General features: G+C 45.4%; 8 protein-coding genes and 1 non-coding gene across 9 annotated transcripts; 3 read left to right on the top strand and 6 right to left on the bottom strand. All coding sequences in view use genetic code 12, as the record gives it.

Moving 5' to 3' along the window:
• Window positions 1–390: 390 nt before the first annotated feature.
• On the bottom strand, window positions 391–1,685 carry FPG1 (Fpg1p; the record flags this gene model as incomplete). The annotated part of the gene is made up of 2 exons (XM_025484581.1): window positions 391–1,611; window positions 1,668–1,685. The coding sequence occupies 2 exons, from the start codon at window positions 1,683–1,685 to the stop codon at window positions 391–393; spliced, it is 1,239 nt and encodes a 412-aa protein (XP_025342796.1).
• A 54-nt stretch (window positions 1,686–1,739) lies between these two features.
• On the bottom strand, window positions 1,740–1,826 carry CXQ85_000850. The gene has a single exon. It is a non-coding gene; the product is annotated as a tRNA-Met (tRNA).
• Window positions 1,827–2,569: 743 nt separating this feature from the next.
• On the top strand, window positions 2,570–3,220 carry CTA1 (Cta1p; the record flags this gene model as incomplete). The annotated part of the gene is made up of 1 exon (XM_025484580.1): window positions 2,570–3,220. One exon carries the CDS (start codon window positions 2,570–2,572, stop codon window positions 3,218–3,220), a length of 651 nt encoding a protein of 216 aa, XP_025342795.1.
• Window positions 3,221–3,718: 498 nt separating this feature from the next.
• On the top strand, window positions 3,719–4,558 carry CXQ85_000848 (uncharacterized protein; the record flags this gene model as incomplete). The annotated part of the gene is made up of 1 exon (XM_025484579.1): window positions 3,719–4,558. One exon carries the CDS (start codon window positions 3,719–3,721, stop codon window positions 4,556–4,558), a length of 840 nt encoding a protein of 279 aa, XP_025342794.1.
• A 54-nt stretch (window positions 4,559–4,612) lies between these two features.
• QDR1 (multidrug transporter) lies at window positions 4,613–6,157 on the bottom strand (the record flags this gene model as incomplete). Its single annotated transcript, XM_025484578.1, has 1 exon — window positions 4,613–6,157. One exon carries the CDS (start codon window positions 6,155–6,157, stop codon window positions 4,613–4,615), a length of 1,545 nt encoding a protein of 514 aa, XP_025342793.1.
• Window positions 6,158–6,729: 572 nt separating this feature from the next.
• Window positions 6,730–8,424, bottom strand: CXQ85_000846 (uncharacterized protein; the record flags this gene model as incomplete). The annotated part of the gene is made up of 1 exon (XM_025484577.1): window positions 6,730–8,424. One exon carries the CDS (start codon window positions 8,422–8,424, stop codon window positions 6,730–6,732), a length of 1,695 nt encoding a protein of 564 aa, XP_025342792.1.
• A 760-nt stretch (window positions 8,425–9,184) lies between these two features.
• On the bottom strand, window positions 9,185–10,636 carry CXQ85_000845 (uncharacterized protein; the record flags this gene model as incomplete). The annotated part of the gene is made up of 1 exon (XM_025484576.1): window positions 9,185–10,636. The coding sequence occupies one exon, from the start codon at window positions 10,634–10,636 to the stop codon at window positions 9,185–9,187; it is 1,452 nt and encodes a 483-aa protein (XP_025342791.1).
• A 2,946-nt stretch (window positions 10,637–13,582) lies between these two features.
• On the top strand, window positions 13,583–14,281 carry CXQ85_000844 (ribosylnicotinamide kinase; the record flags this gene model as incomplete). The annotated part of the gene is made up of 1 exon (XM_025484575.1): window positions 13,583–14,281. One exon carries the CDS (start codon window positions 13,583–13,585, stop codon window positions 14,279–14,281), a length of 699 nt encoding a protein of 232 aa, XP_025342790.1.
• A 48-nt stretch (window positions 14,282–14,329) lies between these two features.
• CXQ85_000843 (ribosome biosynthesis protein) lies at window positions 14,330–17,470 on the bottom strand (the record flags this gene model as incomplete). The annotated part of the gene is made up of 1 exon (XM_025484574.1): window positions 14,330–17,470. One exon carries the CDS (start codon window positions 17,468–17,470, stop codon window positions 14,330–14,332), a length of 3,141 nt encoding a protein of 1,046 aa, XP_025342789.1.
• Between the last annotated feature and the right edge of the window lie 105 nt (window positions 17,471–17,575).

Genomic DNA, 17,575 nt, shown 5'->3' with positions numbered 1-17,575 from the left:
TGGTGCAAGCCCGGTACTTGGTGCAGGCTATAGGATGGGTTTTTGTACAATTGTGGTGGGTGCTTAGAATGACACAAAACTGGTGGATGAGGTGGATCAGTTAGGTGATGCAGCAACAAGGGTCGTTTACGGAGTCTGGATCAGCAAGTGTCATTGGGGTTTGAGTTGTGGCTGATTTTAGAGGTAAGGTTTTTGTAGACTAGGATATTTTTGATGAACGTGTGGATTTACTATTTGTATGGAATTTTCTGGTTTACGTCAAGAATTGTGAAATACGCATAAACTCAATTTAGACTATTTTGTTCTATATTACAGAATTTTCGTTAACATGTCATTTTTTCATGGATGGAAAAGCAGGCGCCACTCGTTTCCATTCATTCACTCCACACATCAATCCTCCTCTTCGTTCTTGAACTTCTTAAGTCTCTTTTTCTGCAGCTCTTCGACCTCACCGCCTTTCCGTTTCTTTAACGGTTTTTGAATCTCTGGAACGAAGCAGCTGGTTCTGCCTCCAACAGTAACATGATCCACAGCGTGTCCAGCCTTGGTTTTGGCCTTGACTTTTCTACCCTTGCCCCATCTGTAAATCATAAGCCAATGATCTGGAAACCTATGAACGTTGCCTTCCACACGTACACTCTCCTCCATCACATAGATCAATGCGTTATACAAACTTTCAAGGATCTCATCAGCAGGGCTTTCAATCTTATTGGAAATAGTCTCGTTCGGATGGATTTTGGCATGAAACAATATCTCGTCACTTACCCAGTTACCAACGCCAGCGAAATGTTCCTGGTCCAAGAGCAAAGATTTAATGGCCTTCTTTTTGCTGAGCACAAGTTGGGCGAAATCTTCCTTAGTAAGTCTAGGACGACCGTGATGATGCGGATCCGGGTCACCAAACTCGAAGCTATCAACACCGTCCTCTTCCTTCATGACAGCATCACCTTCGGCAGCCTTCAGGTAGTCTGGTCCAAGACTTTTAAGAGGATCTTGCTGTAAAAGAAGATCATCCGTAGCATACTCAGATCCAGTAAGAATACGCACCCTACCTAGCCTTCGAGGATCTGTAAAAGCAAAATCAAGAGTCCGTAAAGCTTGCTCTGCTTCACCTCCCTCTTTCTTCACCACAGAATCAGCCTTCTCAAGCAGCAACTCAAACTTCGTGAACCTTGGAGGCCATTCCGCTTCCGCGTCTGTCTCTATAGGCGGCTTATTCGATCTCTTATTGGTATTATTCTCGTCAGTCGTACCTTCAGACAAATCCTTCTGCATGGCTCTGTCCAACACTTTCTTATCACCACCACCTTCCATGAAGATCAAGTGGGACTCGATATCACGAAGCTTCACCATGCCTGTCATACCAAAGTGCATCAACATCACAGTCGGTTCAAGCTCAGGCTTAGCAAGTCTCATCCAGAAGTACTTGCCATGACGGCCAATTGAAGAAACCTCTGCTCCATTAAGTTTATCCGTGAAACCTGCTAAAGTACCTTCCTGGTCTTTGGCAGTCTTGAGTGCTGGGAAGAGCAAAGTATCAAGACTAAGTTTGGCTTCTTTAATGGTGAAGCCTAAAATGTTTCTTCGAAGCAAAGCACATACATGTGCAACCTTAATGTTAGTTAAAAAAATGACATAATTCCACCAATTGATGTTTAATCACGTACTTCAGCTACCTCAGGCATTAGTGATAAGAAGAGATAACGGCGCGGTTGCTAAGTGGAAAAAAAAAAAAGAAGTGCTCCACGGGAGGTTCGAACTCTCGACCTTCAGATAACACAAGCTTGCTTATGAGACTGACGCTCTGCCTACTGAGCTAGTGAAGCTCTTCGTGGCGGAAACTCGGAAGGTACTAATCCAAATTAAGTTAATGAATGGGCTAAAAATGAGCTTTTTTTTGATAAATTTTGCCTCATAGGTTGCTCCTGAAGCGGGTTATGGTTCCTATACTGTTTTAGGGCCTACAACCCACCGAATAAGTCCAAAAATGGCAATTCTAACCCTCCAAATACCTTTTGGTTTGGACTCAAATATGACAACGGGTCCTTTAAGTAAGATTCTGTTCCGTCGAAAGCCATGACGCCATCAGTATTACATAACTCCAACTGGTCCCCTTGCCAAGATAGTATTGCCAGTAAATCTTGATGAAGTTGTTACTGGAGTTCAATCAATGGCTGCGAAATGGATGAAGCAGTCCCTCCTGTTCCACAGCATTTATATCTGAGAAGAAGAAATGAGTAAAAGAATTTTATAGGTCACTATAGGAGCTGATCGAACTCCAAAGAGACACTTAATAAAACATCGTTGTATCGTCTCGTCAGCTGCTGGCTCGCCCTACACAGTGACTAACACCACAGTGGATATTGGTTTTCCATACCCACCAAAAACCGTTACCAGCTATTTTTTCAAAATTAACGATAACCTATATTGTCAAAACAGCTTACTCAAGCCCAATTCCTTCCCCAGCCCATCCTTAGTTTTTCCCACCAAATTGGTCATTCTGGGGTTGCCTCCATGTCAAGGTGCGAAACTGATAATACACCTTCAACTTATCAGTTACTCCACCCCAATGAACAGACTCTTTGGAACCAAGAACACTGCGCCCAAGCCGTCACTTAACGATGCTGTTAAGAACATCGACGAGCGTGTTGGATCGCTTGACGTGAAGCTTTCCAAGATCAACTCGGAATTGTCCACGTACCAACAAAAAATCAGCCGGATGAGAGACGGTCCAGGAAAGAACGCTTTGAAACAAAAAGCATTGAAACTCTTGAGACAGAGAAAGCAGATTGAGGCTCAGAAGGAGCAGTTGGAGAATCAGCTGTGGAATATGACTTCTGCTTCGATGACTACCGATAACCTCCAAAATACCATGATCACAGTGGATGCTATGAAGACTGCCAACAAGCAATTGAAAAAGACTTATGGTAAGATCGATATTGACAAGATAGAGCTGTTGCAGGATGAAATGTTGGATCTTATAGAGAAGCTGAACGAGCTTCAGGAGTCTCTTCTGACAAGTTACGATGTTCCTGACGACATATCCGAGCTGGAATTGGATGCTGAACTCGATGCTTTGGGAGAGGAAATGGACTTTGAGTCTGAGATGAACGAATCAGGATTGGGCGTGCCTAGTTACTTGAACGATGCCGAACCAGCGCCCGACAAGTTGCCTGCTTTTATTGATGAGCCTGAAGAGGCCGAGAAGGTTGCTAATTAGTCATGATATCATTATCACATTTCAGCTTCCTACTTTCCTAACTGCAATTTCATGTAACGCTGCTACGGCTGCGCAGTTTTTGTTTCCTACTTGGAGTCATCAAATATCGGCTCGGCGCATCTTCTACGGGCAGTGTCAGAATTTATGCCGTGACTTGCTTCACCAATTTTGTTGAAACTCAATATTAACATGTTCTTGCAGTGCAATGAAAACGTGTCGTGGAATAATATACCTATAGGTTATGAACGTGCTTAAGTCATACAAACTGAGGTGATGCCCTCTTCCTATCTGGTTTCGAAGGACCGTAAGGTGACGCGAGGATAATCTTTTTTCACGACATATATCAAGGTCATAGGTGTGGTGTTGCAGCTACATGTTGAATTATTCCTTCCGTTCTGGTAAGTGACCCGAACTAACGGCCGCCCTTATAGCCGTGCACGGCATAAATAGAGGAAGTTTGCCATATTTCGACTATGGCATCTTAGAAGCCGTGCTAAAATGAAGTCTTTAAAATATCTTACAGTCTTGTATCTTTCATCCTTTGGTAGCTGTATCGACTGTGACGAAGACGATTCTGTCTTACCTACCAGCTTCTCAGGCAATGGTCAGGCAAAAGTCCACATGAACAAAACTATAGATTCAGGCGTATATTCACTGAAGACGTCTACCTTGACCAGTATCATTTGCCAGAAGGATTGTTTCTCTGTTCTGAATCTGACAGTTACAAAGACCGCTGCTTCTACCGCAGGCGAATTACCAACGGGCAGTTCATCCAGGAAGACCGTCGAAGCATTGTCTACTATTGGCACTCCCTTGCCTTCTACTACCTTTGAGACTATCTATGTCTCGAGCGTTCGTTCTTCACCACCTGTGGTAAGTCCAATGAGGCCTCCATATCAAAATTCAACTGTGTTACCTACATCATTGCCTTCTTCCATCAACAATACTACTAGTGTGCCACAAGTTTCATCCACTTTCCAAAATGCAACGGTTATTTCTCCAATATCAACGTACGAGACAAATTCTTCTGTTGAAGAAGTCAGCTCGACGTCTTCGGTTTATGGTCTGGAAGCCACTGACGAGAATGAGGCTTACGAGGCTGAAGCTGACCCAGAGGAGGATGTAAGCGGATTTCCAGATCCGTCAAGAAAGTTCTTTGGTAGCTCCGGTGGGTTTTATGGAGGAGGCTATAGAGGTGGATATTTAGGAAGTGGTTACAGAGGAAGTGGTTACGGAGGAAGTGGTTACAGAGGAATTGGGATCGTTCTCTCCCGGAGTGCCGCCCCTCGAGCAAGCCCTAACCTTTTCATTATCCTCATATCGCTACTTTTTATTTAGGGGTAAATCATGATCTATCGTTTCTATAAAGTTTGCATTCTATAAATTGTATGTCTATAAGTTTCCGTTTTTCAAACGTTTCAGGTATTGCATAACCACGCCCACCAATAAAATGTTAGTTACCAAACACAAGCCTGCCATCAAAGTGTAGACCCCGCCAATACCCATAGTTTGTTCCATTTGGTCCAAAGCGGCAACAAAAGCTGCTCCTAAAATACACCTCACCAAATTAACGCAGGCTGTCGAGGCCAGACCCCTGGCAGGGTACAAGTCAACCAACATAGTCGTGACAATGGCGATGAAAGATGAACTTCCAAATGATGCAAAACACAGTCCAATTACCACTCCAACTATACTGCCTTGCTTATCAAGCATCCATCCAAAGAGTAGAAGACCCAAGAGGGTACAAATGGTTGGAACGATGGCAACGTCGAGACGAACTCTGATTTTATTAAATGGTGGCCGACTTTTCTTGTCAATGTCCTTGTACTTTTCCTCATACTTGTTCCGGCGCCAGGTATAGTAGTCGTTGAGAACCCTACCCGAAAGGATCGATGCCACAAGACAGCAGATACCCTGAGGCAAGTACATAAGGCCGACGTGCATCACTGAATAGTTCCATGGATCATCTTCTAGGGCTGTGGACAAAGAAGTCAAACACATAGTCCAAGCGGTGAATTGAAGCCCACTAGGAAGAAGAACTGCAATACTTGTGGGTTGTATTAGGATTCTCCAAGGCGCTAGGAAGTCCAACGGGACACGAGGAGCTAAAGTGGTGCGGTCGTCATTAAGATACTGCTTGTAGCTTGGGAGACAGAGAGCCGGTGCCGCATAAAGAAGGTTTTTAGGTCTAATGGACCCGTTGCCGACAATACTTCGACAAGTCTCGGTTAAAAGCACAAACACGAAGATAAGGGTAACAACAGCACCAATTGAAAGGAACACAAACACTGCACGCCAGCTCCATCGGGAGATAAGGGCAGATCCGATAAGCGAGCCAAACGCCTGGCCCACTAAGAGCATACCAGAAACAACACCCACGAAAAAGCCACGGTTAGCTGGAACACACACGTCACCAGCAATACCTGAATTAATGGCGATAACCTGAGCGATTCCTGCTGCCTGAACGCATCGAAGGAAGATCAAGAGCCAGTAAGCGTCACAGACTGCAAGACCAATGTTAGCACCAATATAGATGCAAAACGCCAACAAGAACATCGGTCTGCGGCCATAGGTATCTGCAAAATTAGCAGCAAACGTCGGTGTAATGCCCTGAAGCACCAAGTATGCCACTACGGTAAGGTTCATGGCTTCCAGAGATACGCCAAACTCTTTGGTAAGTGTAGGCAACGCAGGAAAATAAATAGAATTTGAAATGGCACTCCATATGCCCGAAATAGAAAGCAAAAACATCAACAGGTACCGCCGCCAGTGGGTGAATATCGTATATGGTGGGACCTCCAGGTGCTTATCATTTGCATCCAGCGATGAGGATTCATGGTTCAGCTCCTCCAGCAACCTGTACTGCTCTGAGTCCAGCGAATGCCGTATTCGGTCCATATGTAGCTCCAGTTTCAGACTGGACCGGCTTGGAGACATTTGTAAAGCTTGTTTATTGGGATCAAGAAGAAAAGCAGTAATGAGTACTAATGACCTATATATGTATGCGCTCGGACAATGTGCCGAAGCACCGAGCCTACCGCCGAGCTCAATGGTCCAGTCAGGGCTTTGGACAAGACAAAGCGGTGAGTCAGTGTCTCCGGGGTGCTTGCTTCCGGGGTGCCCATAAATGCATTATACTGATTGTTTTAAGCAGAAGAGGTCTCTATTACGACTTTCCATATTGGATATCTACTGTTCTGGTGAACCCTAGTGGTCGCGAAGAGCCACACAAAGCTGTGGATAGATATGAGTAATAGTTGGGAGGTGAGCCGTGCGTTATCTTTTGATTAAGGTTTCGAGGGTTTTGGTATTTTCGTAATTATGCCCTCCTTTCTCGGAATCTGATCTTGTGACTGACGGGAGGTGTTCCTGACGCACGTCATTTGCAGCCACTTCGACACATTGCTTTCCTCGACAATAGGAAAAAGAAATATGTAGATGGCTTCTTTGCTATTGCATGGATTTTGGAATTAACAATGTCTATCATTTTGTATAAATACTCTTTTTGACTACTCATAGTCCTTCCCGAGGACTTCTTGTCTAATCTGCTCGACTTCGAAACTATCATCGCTGCTGCCTTCTCCAGGAACATCAACAGTCTTGGCTGGACCATGGTAAACCTTGTGAGCATACACTTTGTAGTATATAAGTGACAAGATCCACACGCCTGGAGTGATAACGCATGTATAGTTCATGGTTTCCTTCGTTGGGTTTGTGTTGGTAGGGAACATCACCATGACGATAGTGAAGACAATAAAGCACGTAGATACCCATCCATTGACTCTGCTCCAGAACTCTCCAAGGAAGAAAGGACCAGGTCTGAATTTTTCTTTCATTGAAAGCAAACGTAAGAACGTCGGCATTCCCCATGCAAAGTAGTTACCTGCAACGTACAAGGTGAATAAAGCAGACGAAGCAGCTTCTCCAATAATACAGAGACATCCAATAACGATTGCAGCAGCACCGCCAGTGAACACAGCGTGGATTGGAACAGATAACTTCTGGTTGACTTTCTTGATCCACCAAGACATTGGAAGACCATTGTCTCTGGCAAAAGCAAAGATTTGTCTTGAGATAGCTGTCAAAATGGATGCTCCCATAAGGAACTGTCCAATAGCAATAAGAACCATCATAGCGATAGCTACTTTTTTGCCTTGGCCAGGAACGGTTTCAAATGCATCATAGATGATCTGTGCCATAGGCTGACCAAACTTGCTTCCCAAGATATGGTTCTCGATATCGTCGTTTTGGATGCAAAAGCAGGTAACAATCAACAAGACGAAGCCTAGAACGCCACAGGCTGTGATGGAGCCTAAAATACCAATAGGAACAGTTCTAGTAGCATTGTTACACTCTTCAGACATGTGAACACAAGAGTCAAATGCACCAATCGTCCAAATAGCCGGAAGCCATGCTTGTGAGAGCTGATTCCATCCCATAGGGAAGTCTGTAAGATTTTGAAAGCTTCCAAACACCCAGCTTGCTTTTTTAAACTCGCCACGAGATGCACCAATTGGCATTGCAATAATGAACAAGAAAACCAAACCTGTATTCCACACCACAGAGGTTGTTTGCAAAGTAGCACAGTTCTTCGAAGAAAGACAAGTAAGGGCAATATGAGCAACCACACAAGCAGCAAAAACACCGTATGTTTTTGCTGGAGTGATTTCAAAATCGCCATCTGTGGCAATCACAACGACTGATAAAAGCTCTTGAGCGAAACCATAGTCCACCGAACAAAGAGCACCCACCAATGCAATAGAGTTTGTGTTACCAACAACATACGAAATGATAGTTTTAAATCTAGCCGGAGCATAAAAGTTTGTCCAGTAGTAAAGACCACCAGAAGTTGGCTGGAAAGAAGCATTTTCACTCATGGCTAAACCAATAGTGAAGATAAGGATGGACGATATTAGCCATCCCCAGATTGCGCCCGCTGGACCAGCCAAAAGAGCATGACTTAAAATAGATGCCACCGAAGGTAAAAGACCCATAATGGAAAACGCTACTCCAAACACCTGAAGTGTGTTGAACCGACGTTTGAGCTCTGGCTTGTAGCCAATCTGAGCAAGAAGGTCATTATCAGAAGTAGCATTTAAAGCATCTGGGAAAGGCAGTTCAACGTTATGAGTATTATTAAAAAACCGTTTATCTGAAGTAACAGCCTCGAGGATCTCCTCGCCGGAAAGTACGGGATGAAGCATATTTTGTGACAAAGATGAACCACCTACCTTCTTATAACCCCAGGTATCTAAACCACCTAGCCCACGGAATTTCCACTTGCTGACACCAAGCATATTCTAGGTGCTTTAAAGCACGATCTGCTAAAACACCCGCCATAAAGGAACAGCGATTCCCCTTCTTATTGGCAGCTGGCCCTGGCGGTTTGCAACCGTCGCGATAAGAGATAAGCGACTGATAAGAGATCCAACTCGCATATCTTAGCGGCACCACAAAAACACCATGAATGTATGAAACATAGTGAACACAAAATGCATTCGATCTGTTGGATTAAGGGGAGCTGTTGGTTTTGAGGGTTTGGGAGTTTTGTGGTTTTGGACCATGGAGGTTGGCATTTATAGGTTTGGTTGGGGAGGTGAAAATTTCGCTTAGCCAGATAAGGCAAGGACAGATGTACTTTGGAGAAAATGTGGGTAAAGTAGTAGAAGACTTTGCATTTGAGACAAATTTATTACTTTATAGCTAAGAAAATTTTCGAAAGTTGATACCCTATGAAAGTGTCAACCCCTGATCTTTAAGAGTGTAGATAAGATAAGAAGTAGCTTATACTACTCTCCTGCCTTCTTCTCTACTTTAAACATCCGATATAACCAAAATTCAAACATTATTAATTGCACTTAACTGTATTGACAAGGGTATATACTAAGCGAGAAGTAAAGGTAACGATCGATGGCTGCCAGTGGCAGTCCTTAAGAATTAACCAGTACAAAAGACTGGCACCTCTCACAGCTTGTTATACTTCTTGGCCGGCGGGTTCTTAGGCGTGGTGATCATAAAGTTGATGCCATTCTTATTCGACTTGTGCCGTTTAGGCTTGTCTTCCCGTTCAGGTGCTGGCGCCTGCGCCTGCCCCCACGGAAACACCGTTCCTACGGGAGGAGGCACGAGGAACTGGGAAGGCATAAGCGGGCCAGGAACACCTTGAGGCGACGAATTAACATAGTAGTACGGCTGTGGAGGCTGCGTTTGCGGTGGTGGAGGACGCTGAGGCTGCTGGGCCAGGCCTGGAGTACGTGGGTACTGAAGTGGCAGTGACTGGAACACTACAGGGTACTTGTGGGAGTAAGGCAGGCCCAAGTTTTCAGATTCGTCCAGCTGAGAAGTCAGCTTCAGGTGATGAGGCTGGTTTTGGCCCTGGCCCTGGCTCTGACCCTGTGCCTGGTTATGAGGACCCTGCTGGTTGGAGGGATTCAGCGTAGGTTGAGCCTGAGGACCTTGAGGGCCCTGGACTTGGCTTTGGTCAGGGTAAGCAGTGTAGTATACTGGATAGAGATGCTGGGGCACCACAGGAACCTGAGGCAGCTGGGAAGTGCCAGAAACAGCTGTTCCAGCTCCAGAAGTAGGAGCAGTAGCGCTCTTTGGCTCTGAACGAGGCAGAGCTCTGCTTTGAGCCTGACTATCAGGCTTGGAGTCGTTTTCTGTGCCTGGAGTGTGGACACTTTCAGTTGAGTTCTTCCTTTTTGCACCCAATGATGGTGCCTGAGGCTGGCCTGGCTGCTGCTGCTGCTGCTGCTGGTGATGTGGTTGTGGAGGTGGTTGGTGATGTTGATGTGGCTGCAAATGAGGCTGCTGAAGATGTCCTCCAGCCATAGGAAGATGGCTCTGAAGGTAGTGGACATACTGGTGGGGCAGGTCGTTCAAAAAGATCCGGCGAATCACGTCACTGGAAATATCGTGCTGTTGGGCTTCACGAAGAAGCTCCAAGACCACCTGGCCCAATTCATGCTTGACTTGCGTATGCTTGGTCTTTTCCTGTTCGATGCGAAGCCTGATAAGCTCATTAAGCGTATCTTCCGAATAAGGCCAAGGCTTGTCCAGTGGAAGCAGAAGAGCACGTAAAACATCGCCATGGGGAGGTTCCAAAGGCGACTTGAGCGGGTGTTCAGGCGCCAGTGATAGCAGGCTCAGTCTAGAATGGGCAGTGGTTTGAGGAGCCGACTGTCTCATGGAAGCGTTCTTTTCAGGCTTGTGGTTGAGAACAAGACGGTCAATCAGGGGACTGGTATCTGAAACAGCACGGGTGGGCCCAGTGGATTGCAGGTGGTCGTAATGCTTATACTTTGAAGTATCAATATCAAAGCTCTTTAGGCTAGGTAGAAAGCTTGTGGGGGACAGTTCCTTCTTCTGTGAATGGTCTTCCGACCTGTGATCCTGACCCACGGTAGCTGTGGCCATGCCTGATGGCGTATTCATAAGTTTCACTAAGGATAACACTTTGGAAAATAAAAGGTTGTTTTGTTTGGTGTCTGTTTGACAGGTCTATAAGTGGGACAGTGATGAAATGCTAAAAGGTAACCCAAAGTTCTAGTGCATGCCCTGGCAGGAGGAAGAATTAAATTGATGCTGTTGGCTGGATGGGAATGGGAAAAAAACGATTGACGGCTGCAAACAGAAAAATGGGATAAGGAAAAAAGAAGTTGTGCAAAGAATACTAACAAATAAGAAAAAAAAATAACGGGATCAAAACCGCCCAGACAAGACAGGCACCCTTACTCTAATGGCGTGAGAAAGGACGAATGTTTTGGAAAGATGCATTCCATTCGACACATACAAATTAGGGAATCACAAGGGTACGTGAAAGAGTAATCGGGAGAAAGAAATGGGATACTGCTGGAGTTGCAGCTACCTAGACGCACGGGTAGTTACCAGATCGGGTAATGCAATCGAAGTGACTTTTACCGTTTGTGGTGATTGTATGCTTGTCGGGAGCAATGTCGGGCGTGTAACCCAAGCAAGTTGCAGGGCCTTTTCCTTTAGTGCATCAGTATGGCTTGCATGGGGCCCCAGTTATACGACAAACAATACATGTTGCTGTGGTTGAAGCCAATGTGTTCCCGTGGAAACGGCTGCACCTCATGTTTAGGTACGCATGCTGGGGGAGGCTTGCGTGCAGGCCCAACCCACACCTTATTTCCTTCTATGGCAAATGACTTGCAATCTCATTACCGCAATAGGAAACACTCGCGTCCCACACACTCATCGTTTTTACCTTGTTTTCCCATTTTTTTACTTGCTTCACTCAACTTTCCCATCTTTCCGAAAACCGCCATCTGCCCTGTTCCTGCCGCCCACCTGCGTGAAGCAATAAAGATTTCCCATCCTTCACGTTTGCCAGGGGTGACCTTTCAATCCAACCAATGTACCACAAAACCAAATGGTAGCCTCTTTTTTCACATGCTCTCTGCGTTAGCGATGCCCTGCCCTGGCCCTGGGGCACCCTGTCACTTTAGTCGTTTTTGCAGCCATTCATTCTCGTTCGTTTCCCATGTGTTTTATGCCGCTACCATCGTGTCATTTTTGCAAGTGAAGCCTCCTTGAACATTCCGCCCTTTCCAAACTTTTACCTCTAAATGGAGCTTTTGTTGGTTCGCTTGCGATTTCTTCTTCCAGACATACCAGCCTCACCAGATAGGAGAACCATACAAATACAGTCACTCGCATAAGCTCCACTTGCAAAACATTGTTCGGGGTTCTGCTACTCCGAAACCGTGTCAAGCTCCTATTTTTGGGTGTGAAGTTCTTTTTTTTTGGGCCACTGGGTCTTTTTTTTCACTCCGCTTTGCTCTATGGGTATACCCACAACTGTAGATGTAAAACCGCTGCTTGGCCAATGAAACAAATGAAAAATATTTCACTTCCACTCCTTCCGGGCCCCCCTTTCTTGTCCAAATGTCGCTGTAGGTGTTTGCTGTCACGGAAGTCTAATTCCTACTACTTCCCCCCAAACTCTACTCGAAAAGTTTCCCTTTCACCACTACTGCCTTCTCTCACTTTTCCCTTGTTTGGCTACCGCTTGATCTCCTCAGCTTCTTGTTACAGGTGGCTTGACACCTTCATGAGAGACTTACTTAACCGTCTAAGCCCGGCTGCCATGGCTGTATCTCCCCACTGTTTCCTTCCCTATGCGGCATGAAACGTAAGGCCATGCAACACTTGTAGATCACAATCTGGGAATTTGTTTCCTTGCAGATGACAAGGATGAATGGAGGGCCTCTTGTTGAGTTTCTTTTCAAGGGGGGGATGGTGCCCCGTAATTTGTCATCAAGCTTTGTTTGAGTATATCATGAGTATTGAGTTCTGGGCATTCTGGTCATTCAAAAAGAGGGCGTAGGGATGCGTTTCAAAGTTTCATAGTGTCGGCATTCCCAAATTGGTGATGAAATTGACAGGCATCAATGAACAAATGGGTGAATGAAGCTGATCAGAGGGATCGCACATATGAGCGTTACTGGCCATTCAGATCTATGGATTTACTATACATTTGCTTCGTTTCAGTGCATCAGCGAACGTCTGGTCAATTTGATACACATGGGCTAATTTACTGAAGAGTTTAGTTTTGTTGATGGTTTGTAAGTGTTGCTGATAAGCTTTGGAAATTGCCCCAGTTTGAAGAATGAATTAAATTAGCTCGTTCCCCATCTTTTCCAGCCTCCACTTGCTTTGACCAGCCGACAAACATCAAACTTCAACACGCCAGAAACAGGAATTGCCCGTCGAAACATCAAATTACGAACTCAGAGGATTGGGCAAGCCGTCTTGGGTAATAAACTGGTTCTTGGTTGCGGTGCATTAGAGTTATTCACCAATTGGGAGAACCAATTACCTTCAATTTGGCGCTTCCTGGTTAGGACTACACAGCTTCCAAATTTAAGGCGGAGAGTTACATCAAAACACGGTTTGTGCCGCAGGTGGGTCTCCCTCTTCGTAGAAGCGATACTTAAGCTTTAGACTTTAAGACCACGCCGTTTTCTAGAACCAAAGTTAATGAAGGGTCCAGCGTAAAGTAGCCGCAGAGGCAAGCCTTCACTCCTGAAGCGACATCTTGGTGATAAACAAAAAGAAAAAAAAAAATTAAAAGAAATCTTGCCCAGTTTAAAGTACGTAGTCAGAGTAGATCAGTAGTCTAAAGTACCTAAATTTGGCACCCCACAACTGACATTCCAAAAGACACGTAGTTCAATTTTTCATTCCAGGTTTCATCTTCAACATGTCCATTGGAAACCCCATTGGAAACGACTTCCAAATAAATCCCATTCCATGTCTTCCACCTCTACTTCTCTCCAGTACCAACTGCCATTTTGCAACTTTCGCGCACCATGATATCATCACCACCAACTACTCATGTCTCTCGTTATAGTGGGCATTGGAGGCCCGTCGTCTTCTGGAAAGACAACTGTGGCCAGAGCTCTTCACCTGTTGTTGCCCAAAGCAACGCTAATACACTTGGACGACTTTTATTACCCAGATGATCAGATCCCAATGGACTCTTCCAAGAACGTGGAGAACTGGGACTGTCCTGAAGCCATTGACTGGGAAAAGTTCAAGGCTTACATTAAGGAACTTCGCCTGAACGATGGGGCAAGTCTTCCGGTGAAGAGTTTAGAGATGGACACGCCGTTAAGGTTGAACGATGGTGATGTTGCACAGCTTCAGTCTGAGGTGGATACGTTTCTCCAGCTGATAGAGGGGAAACGATTGATCTTTGTGGAGGGCTTTATGCTTTTCCACGATAGAGAAGTGCTGCTGTTGTTTGATAAGAAGTTGTTCTTTCATGGTCCTCATGATGTTTTGAAGGAGAGAAGGGAGTCTCGTCCAGGTTACCAGACAGTGGATGGGTTCTGGGAGGATCCTCCTAATTACTTTGACAATATCGTATGGCCTGAGTATAGAAGGACACATAGCCATTTATTTATTAACGGGGACGTTGAAGGCGAACTTAATGATGAGTCTAAGCAGCACGGGATTGCTGACTACTCCAACGACGGGACCAGCAACCTCGTCCAATTGACCCAATGGGCATTGGAAAAAATGACAATCTAGATACTTGAATTCATGCAATTATAGATATACAGGGTATGGTTGAGCAGATTATTTCTTGCTCTTTTTGCTCTTCTTGGATTTGCTCTTCATCTCGCTCTCGAGAATCAGATCAGCAGTGTCTCCCTTTCTCTTGGACTTCTTACTCTTCACACTCATCACACCTTCGCCCTTGGCAGCCTTCTCAGCAGCTTTATCGTCCCACTCCTTGACGTCGTCATTGATGGAATACTTCTCCAAGTCAAGAGCGTTGATAAGCTCTCTTTGCTTGGTTCTCAACTCAGAAACAGCCTCTTTACCGGCTTCGTTCAAATCTTCATTAAGTTCCCTTTCAACAGCCTCAGCGTCATATCTCGTGGCCTCTTCGCCGTTCATCTCGCGAAGCTCGTCATCTTCAAGAGCAGGCATGCTTCTTTCGATATCTCTGCTCAAAAGCTCACGGAAGTATGTAGAGAACTTACGAACAATCTTGGAGAACATAGCCATAGACTGGGAGGCTGGCAAGTTCAATTCCTTGGAAACATCGTCCATGTTCTTGTGTTGTAAACCAATGGCCAACAAGATAGCAGCCTGGACAGAAGACAAGCTGACACTGTCGCCTGTACGCTTGCTGAAGTAAAGAGATGCAATGAATGGAAGCATATCAAGGATGACATGGTAGTCCAACATGTTGTTTGCATATGACTCCAATCTCTTCAAGTCGAAAGGAGAAAGAATGGCATCAAGTTCATCTCTGTTGAAAAGCTTAGTGCTCGTCTCGGCGGCTTCTCCCTGCTTAGCAGATTCTATAATACTGAGGGCCTGGACAGCAGTAAACTTTCTAAACTCGTAAGAAAGCAAGTTCAAGATTCTCTTGTGGAAGTCCTTGGCAAACTCATGGAGCCAAGCGTCGTTCTTGTTCCTCAAGACCTTGATCATGACACTTGTGTGCTCACCAGTCAACTCGTTGGCAGTTTGACGCAAGTAAACTGGAACGAATCCAGAACGCTTCCAGAACTTATGCAATTGTGTGGTCATACCGTAAGAAACACCCATGTAGTCCAACGAGTACGGAGCCTTCTCTGACAACTTCAACAACAAAGGAGGAAGGGCCTTGGCGTCACGAAGACGGATCTCATCTTTAAGAGAAGCACCTTCCAACTCACTGTCGGAAACTCTTTGAAGCTGGTGGTCATTGAGAACGTTCGATTCACTGATATCAGTGAATTTACCTTCGAAGTAGTCCTGCAACAATTCCAAAGCCTTGGAACCGTAACCCATACCAGCGTAGACAGGGTTAGTAGCAATACGAACAACTCTAGCACCACTCAAAGATGCAAATTCTTCATCCTGGAACTGCTGGGAAACGAGCCATGGGATCAAGTCACCACCAGCACGCTGGCCACGAGACAAGGACTTTCTAACAGATTCCTTGGAAATCTCACCCTCAAGAGCCAATTGGACCACACACAATGGGTCTGGGATTCTGTTATCACCAGCATCGATTGGTGGAAGAAGGACATACAACTGGTGAGCTGGAGCGTCACTCATCAACTGCAAATCGTTTGGAGAGTTCTTGTAGTGGGATGCAACATACAAAGCCATCATCTTCTGCAAGAAAGCCTCAGACACTGGATGGTAAGAGAACAATGTGTCTCTGTTGACGTAGAAAAGCTGACACTCAGATGGATGTGGAGTACCCTTTGTTGCAAAACGGGCATTCTTGGTGAGAGTAGCGTCCAAACACAAGAGCTTGTTGAGCCATTTTTCGACCGGATCACCAGGAGCATAACGAATAGGCTCATCCAAGACAACTTCACGGAGAGTTCTAGCCATGGAAGCGGTATCAATGTCAATACCCTTCTTGTCACGAGAAACTATCGTGGTTTCGTTGTTGGAGTTGTTAGAACGGGATTGGTCTCTCAACTGTTGGATCAACTTGAGTGACAAAGAACGACCAGTACCTTCGTAACCGTTGATGGTAGACGACATAAAAACAAGGTAAGGACCCATAAGACGCTTCACGACTGGCAATGGGATAGCAGCGGCTTCATCAATAATGACCAATTCAGCCTGACCCAACACATGGTTATCGTTAGGAGAAATGTACTGGATGGTCTGGCGGTGCTCTCTCTTGATGTCGACTCTAACAATGGCCTTGTTGAAAGATGGGTTAGTCAGCTGGATGATATCGTAGTCCATGTGTTCAGTGTAACCCAAAGCATCGAAACCCTTGAAAATGAACTCAAAAAGAGTCTTCAAGTTCTCTGGAGATGGAGAGGTTACGAAGATGTTGGAGTAGCCGTGAGACACAGCAGCAGCGATGGCAATACCAAGAGCTGCAGACTTACCACGACCTCTACCAGCTGTCAAAGTAACAGTATTTCTCAAAGACTTCTCAGAGATGACATCCACGAAAGTCAAGATGGCCTGAGCCTGGTTCACAGTCTTGGCGAGAGCAACAAGAGAGCCAGCAGGTTGCACGCCAGCCAAGGACTCTTTAAGACCGTTGAGTTCTTGCTGCTTAGGCGTGAGCTCATCGTCATCAGCTGGAGGAAGAGGCTTGACATGCTTACCACCAGAAATAGGCAAGACGTTCAACTCATCATCCACAACCAAACAGGTTTCACACAGACCCAATGACAAGAGGAATCTCTCGTTGAAACGAGCCACAACGTCGTCGTGGGCCTCAGTTCTATATCTGGAATGGATATCCATAGTCATAGTGTAAAGCTGTTTAAGAGAAGTCATAGACTTCAAGAGCATAACAACCACACCACCACCTTCAACAGTCTCAACAGTACGAGCCATCAAGTTAGGCGTAATACCTTCGAAATCTTGCAAAATACACATACCGTATGTGTTACCCAAGATCTTCTCGGTCTCCTTATAATAGACATATCTGATGTTCTGGTTAGAGATAAACGCCTCAAAAGGGTCCTGGTCGTTGATATCACGAGTACCTCTCTTGATCTCCTTCTTGATCTTATTCTCTCTCTTCTTTCTGTGAGAGGTGAAGCCCAACAACTGTTTCTTATAGGCCCACAAGACAGACTTGTTCATCTTCAAGTCTGCACTCATCATCAAGTAGTGCAAGTTCGGAAGCTGGTTTCTGGCCTTGTCACCGACAATGATAATAAAACTTCTCTGCTTCTCCTGGACACCATTTCTGATTAATGCCGGGATTCGGGAGTCAATAGCCTTTTTTCCCATCTTTATCTATAGAGCTTTTGATTCCTGGACCTTGAATTTTGCAGTAATGATATTGCGATGCTCATTGCAAGCGGTCGTGCGCGGCTCATAAAGTGTATCGCGGCC

The sequence above is a fragment of the Candidozyma haemuli genome (assembly GCF_002926055.2).
Source record: "Candidozyma haemuli strain B11899 chromosome Unknown A_2014730914, whole genome shotgun sequence".
In the NCBI taxonomy this organism is placed as follows: domain Eukaryota; kingdom Fungi; phylum Ascomycota; class Pichiomycetes; order Serinales; family Metschnikowiaceae; genus Candidozyma; species Candidozyma haemuli.
Note: the sequence above shows the minus strand (reverse complement) of the source record. Positions and strands in the feature narration are given on the sequence as shown.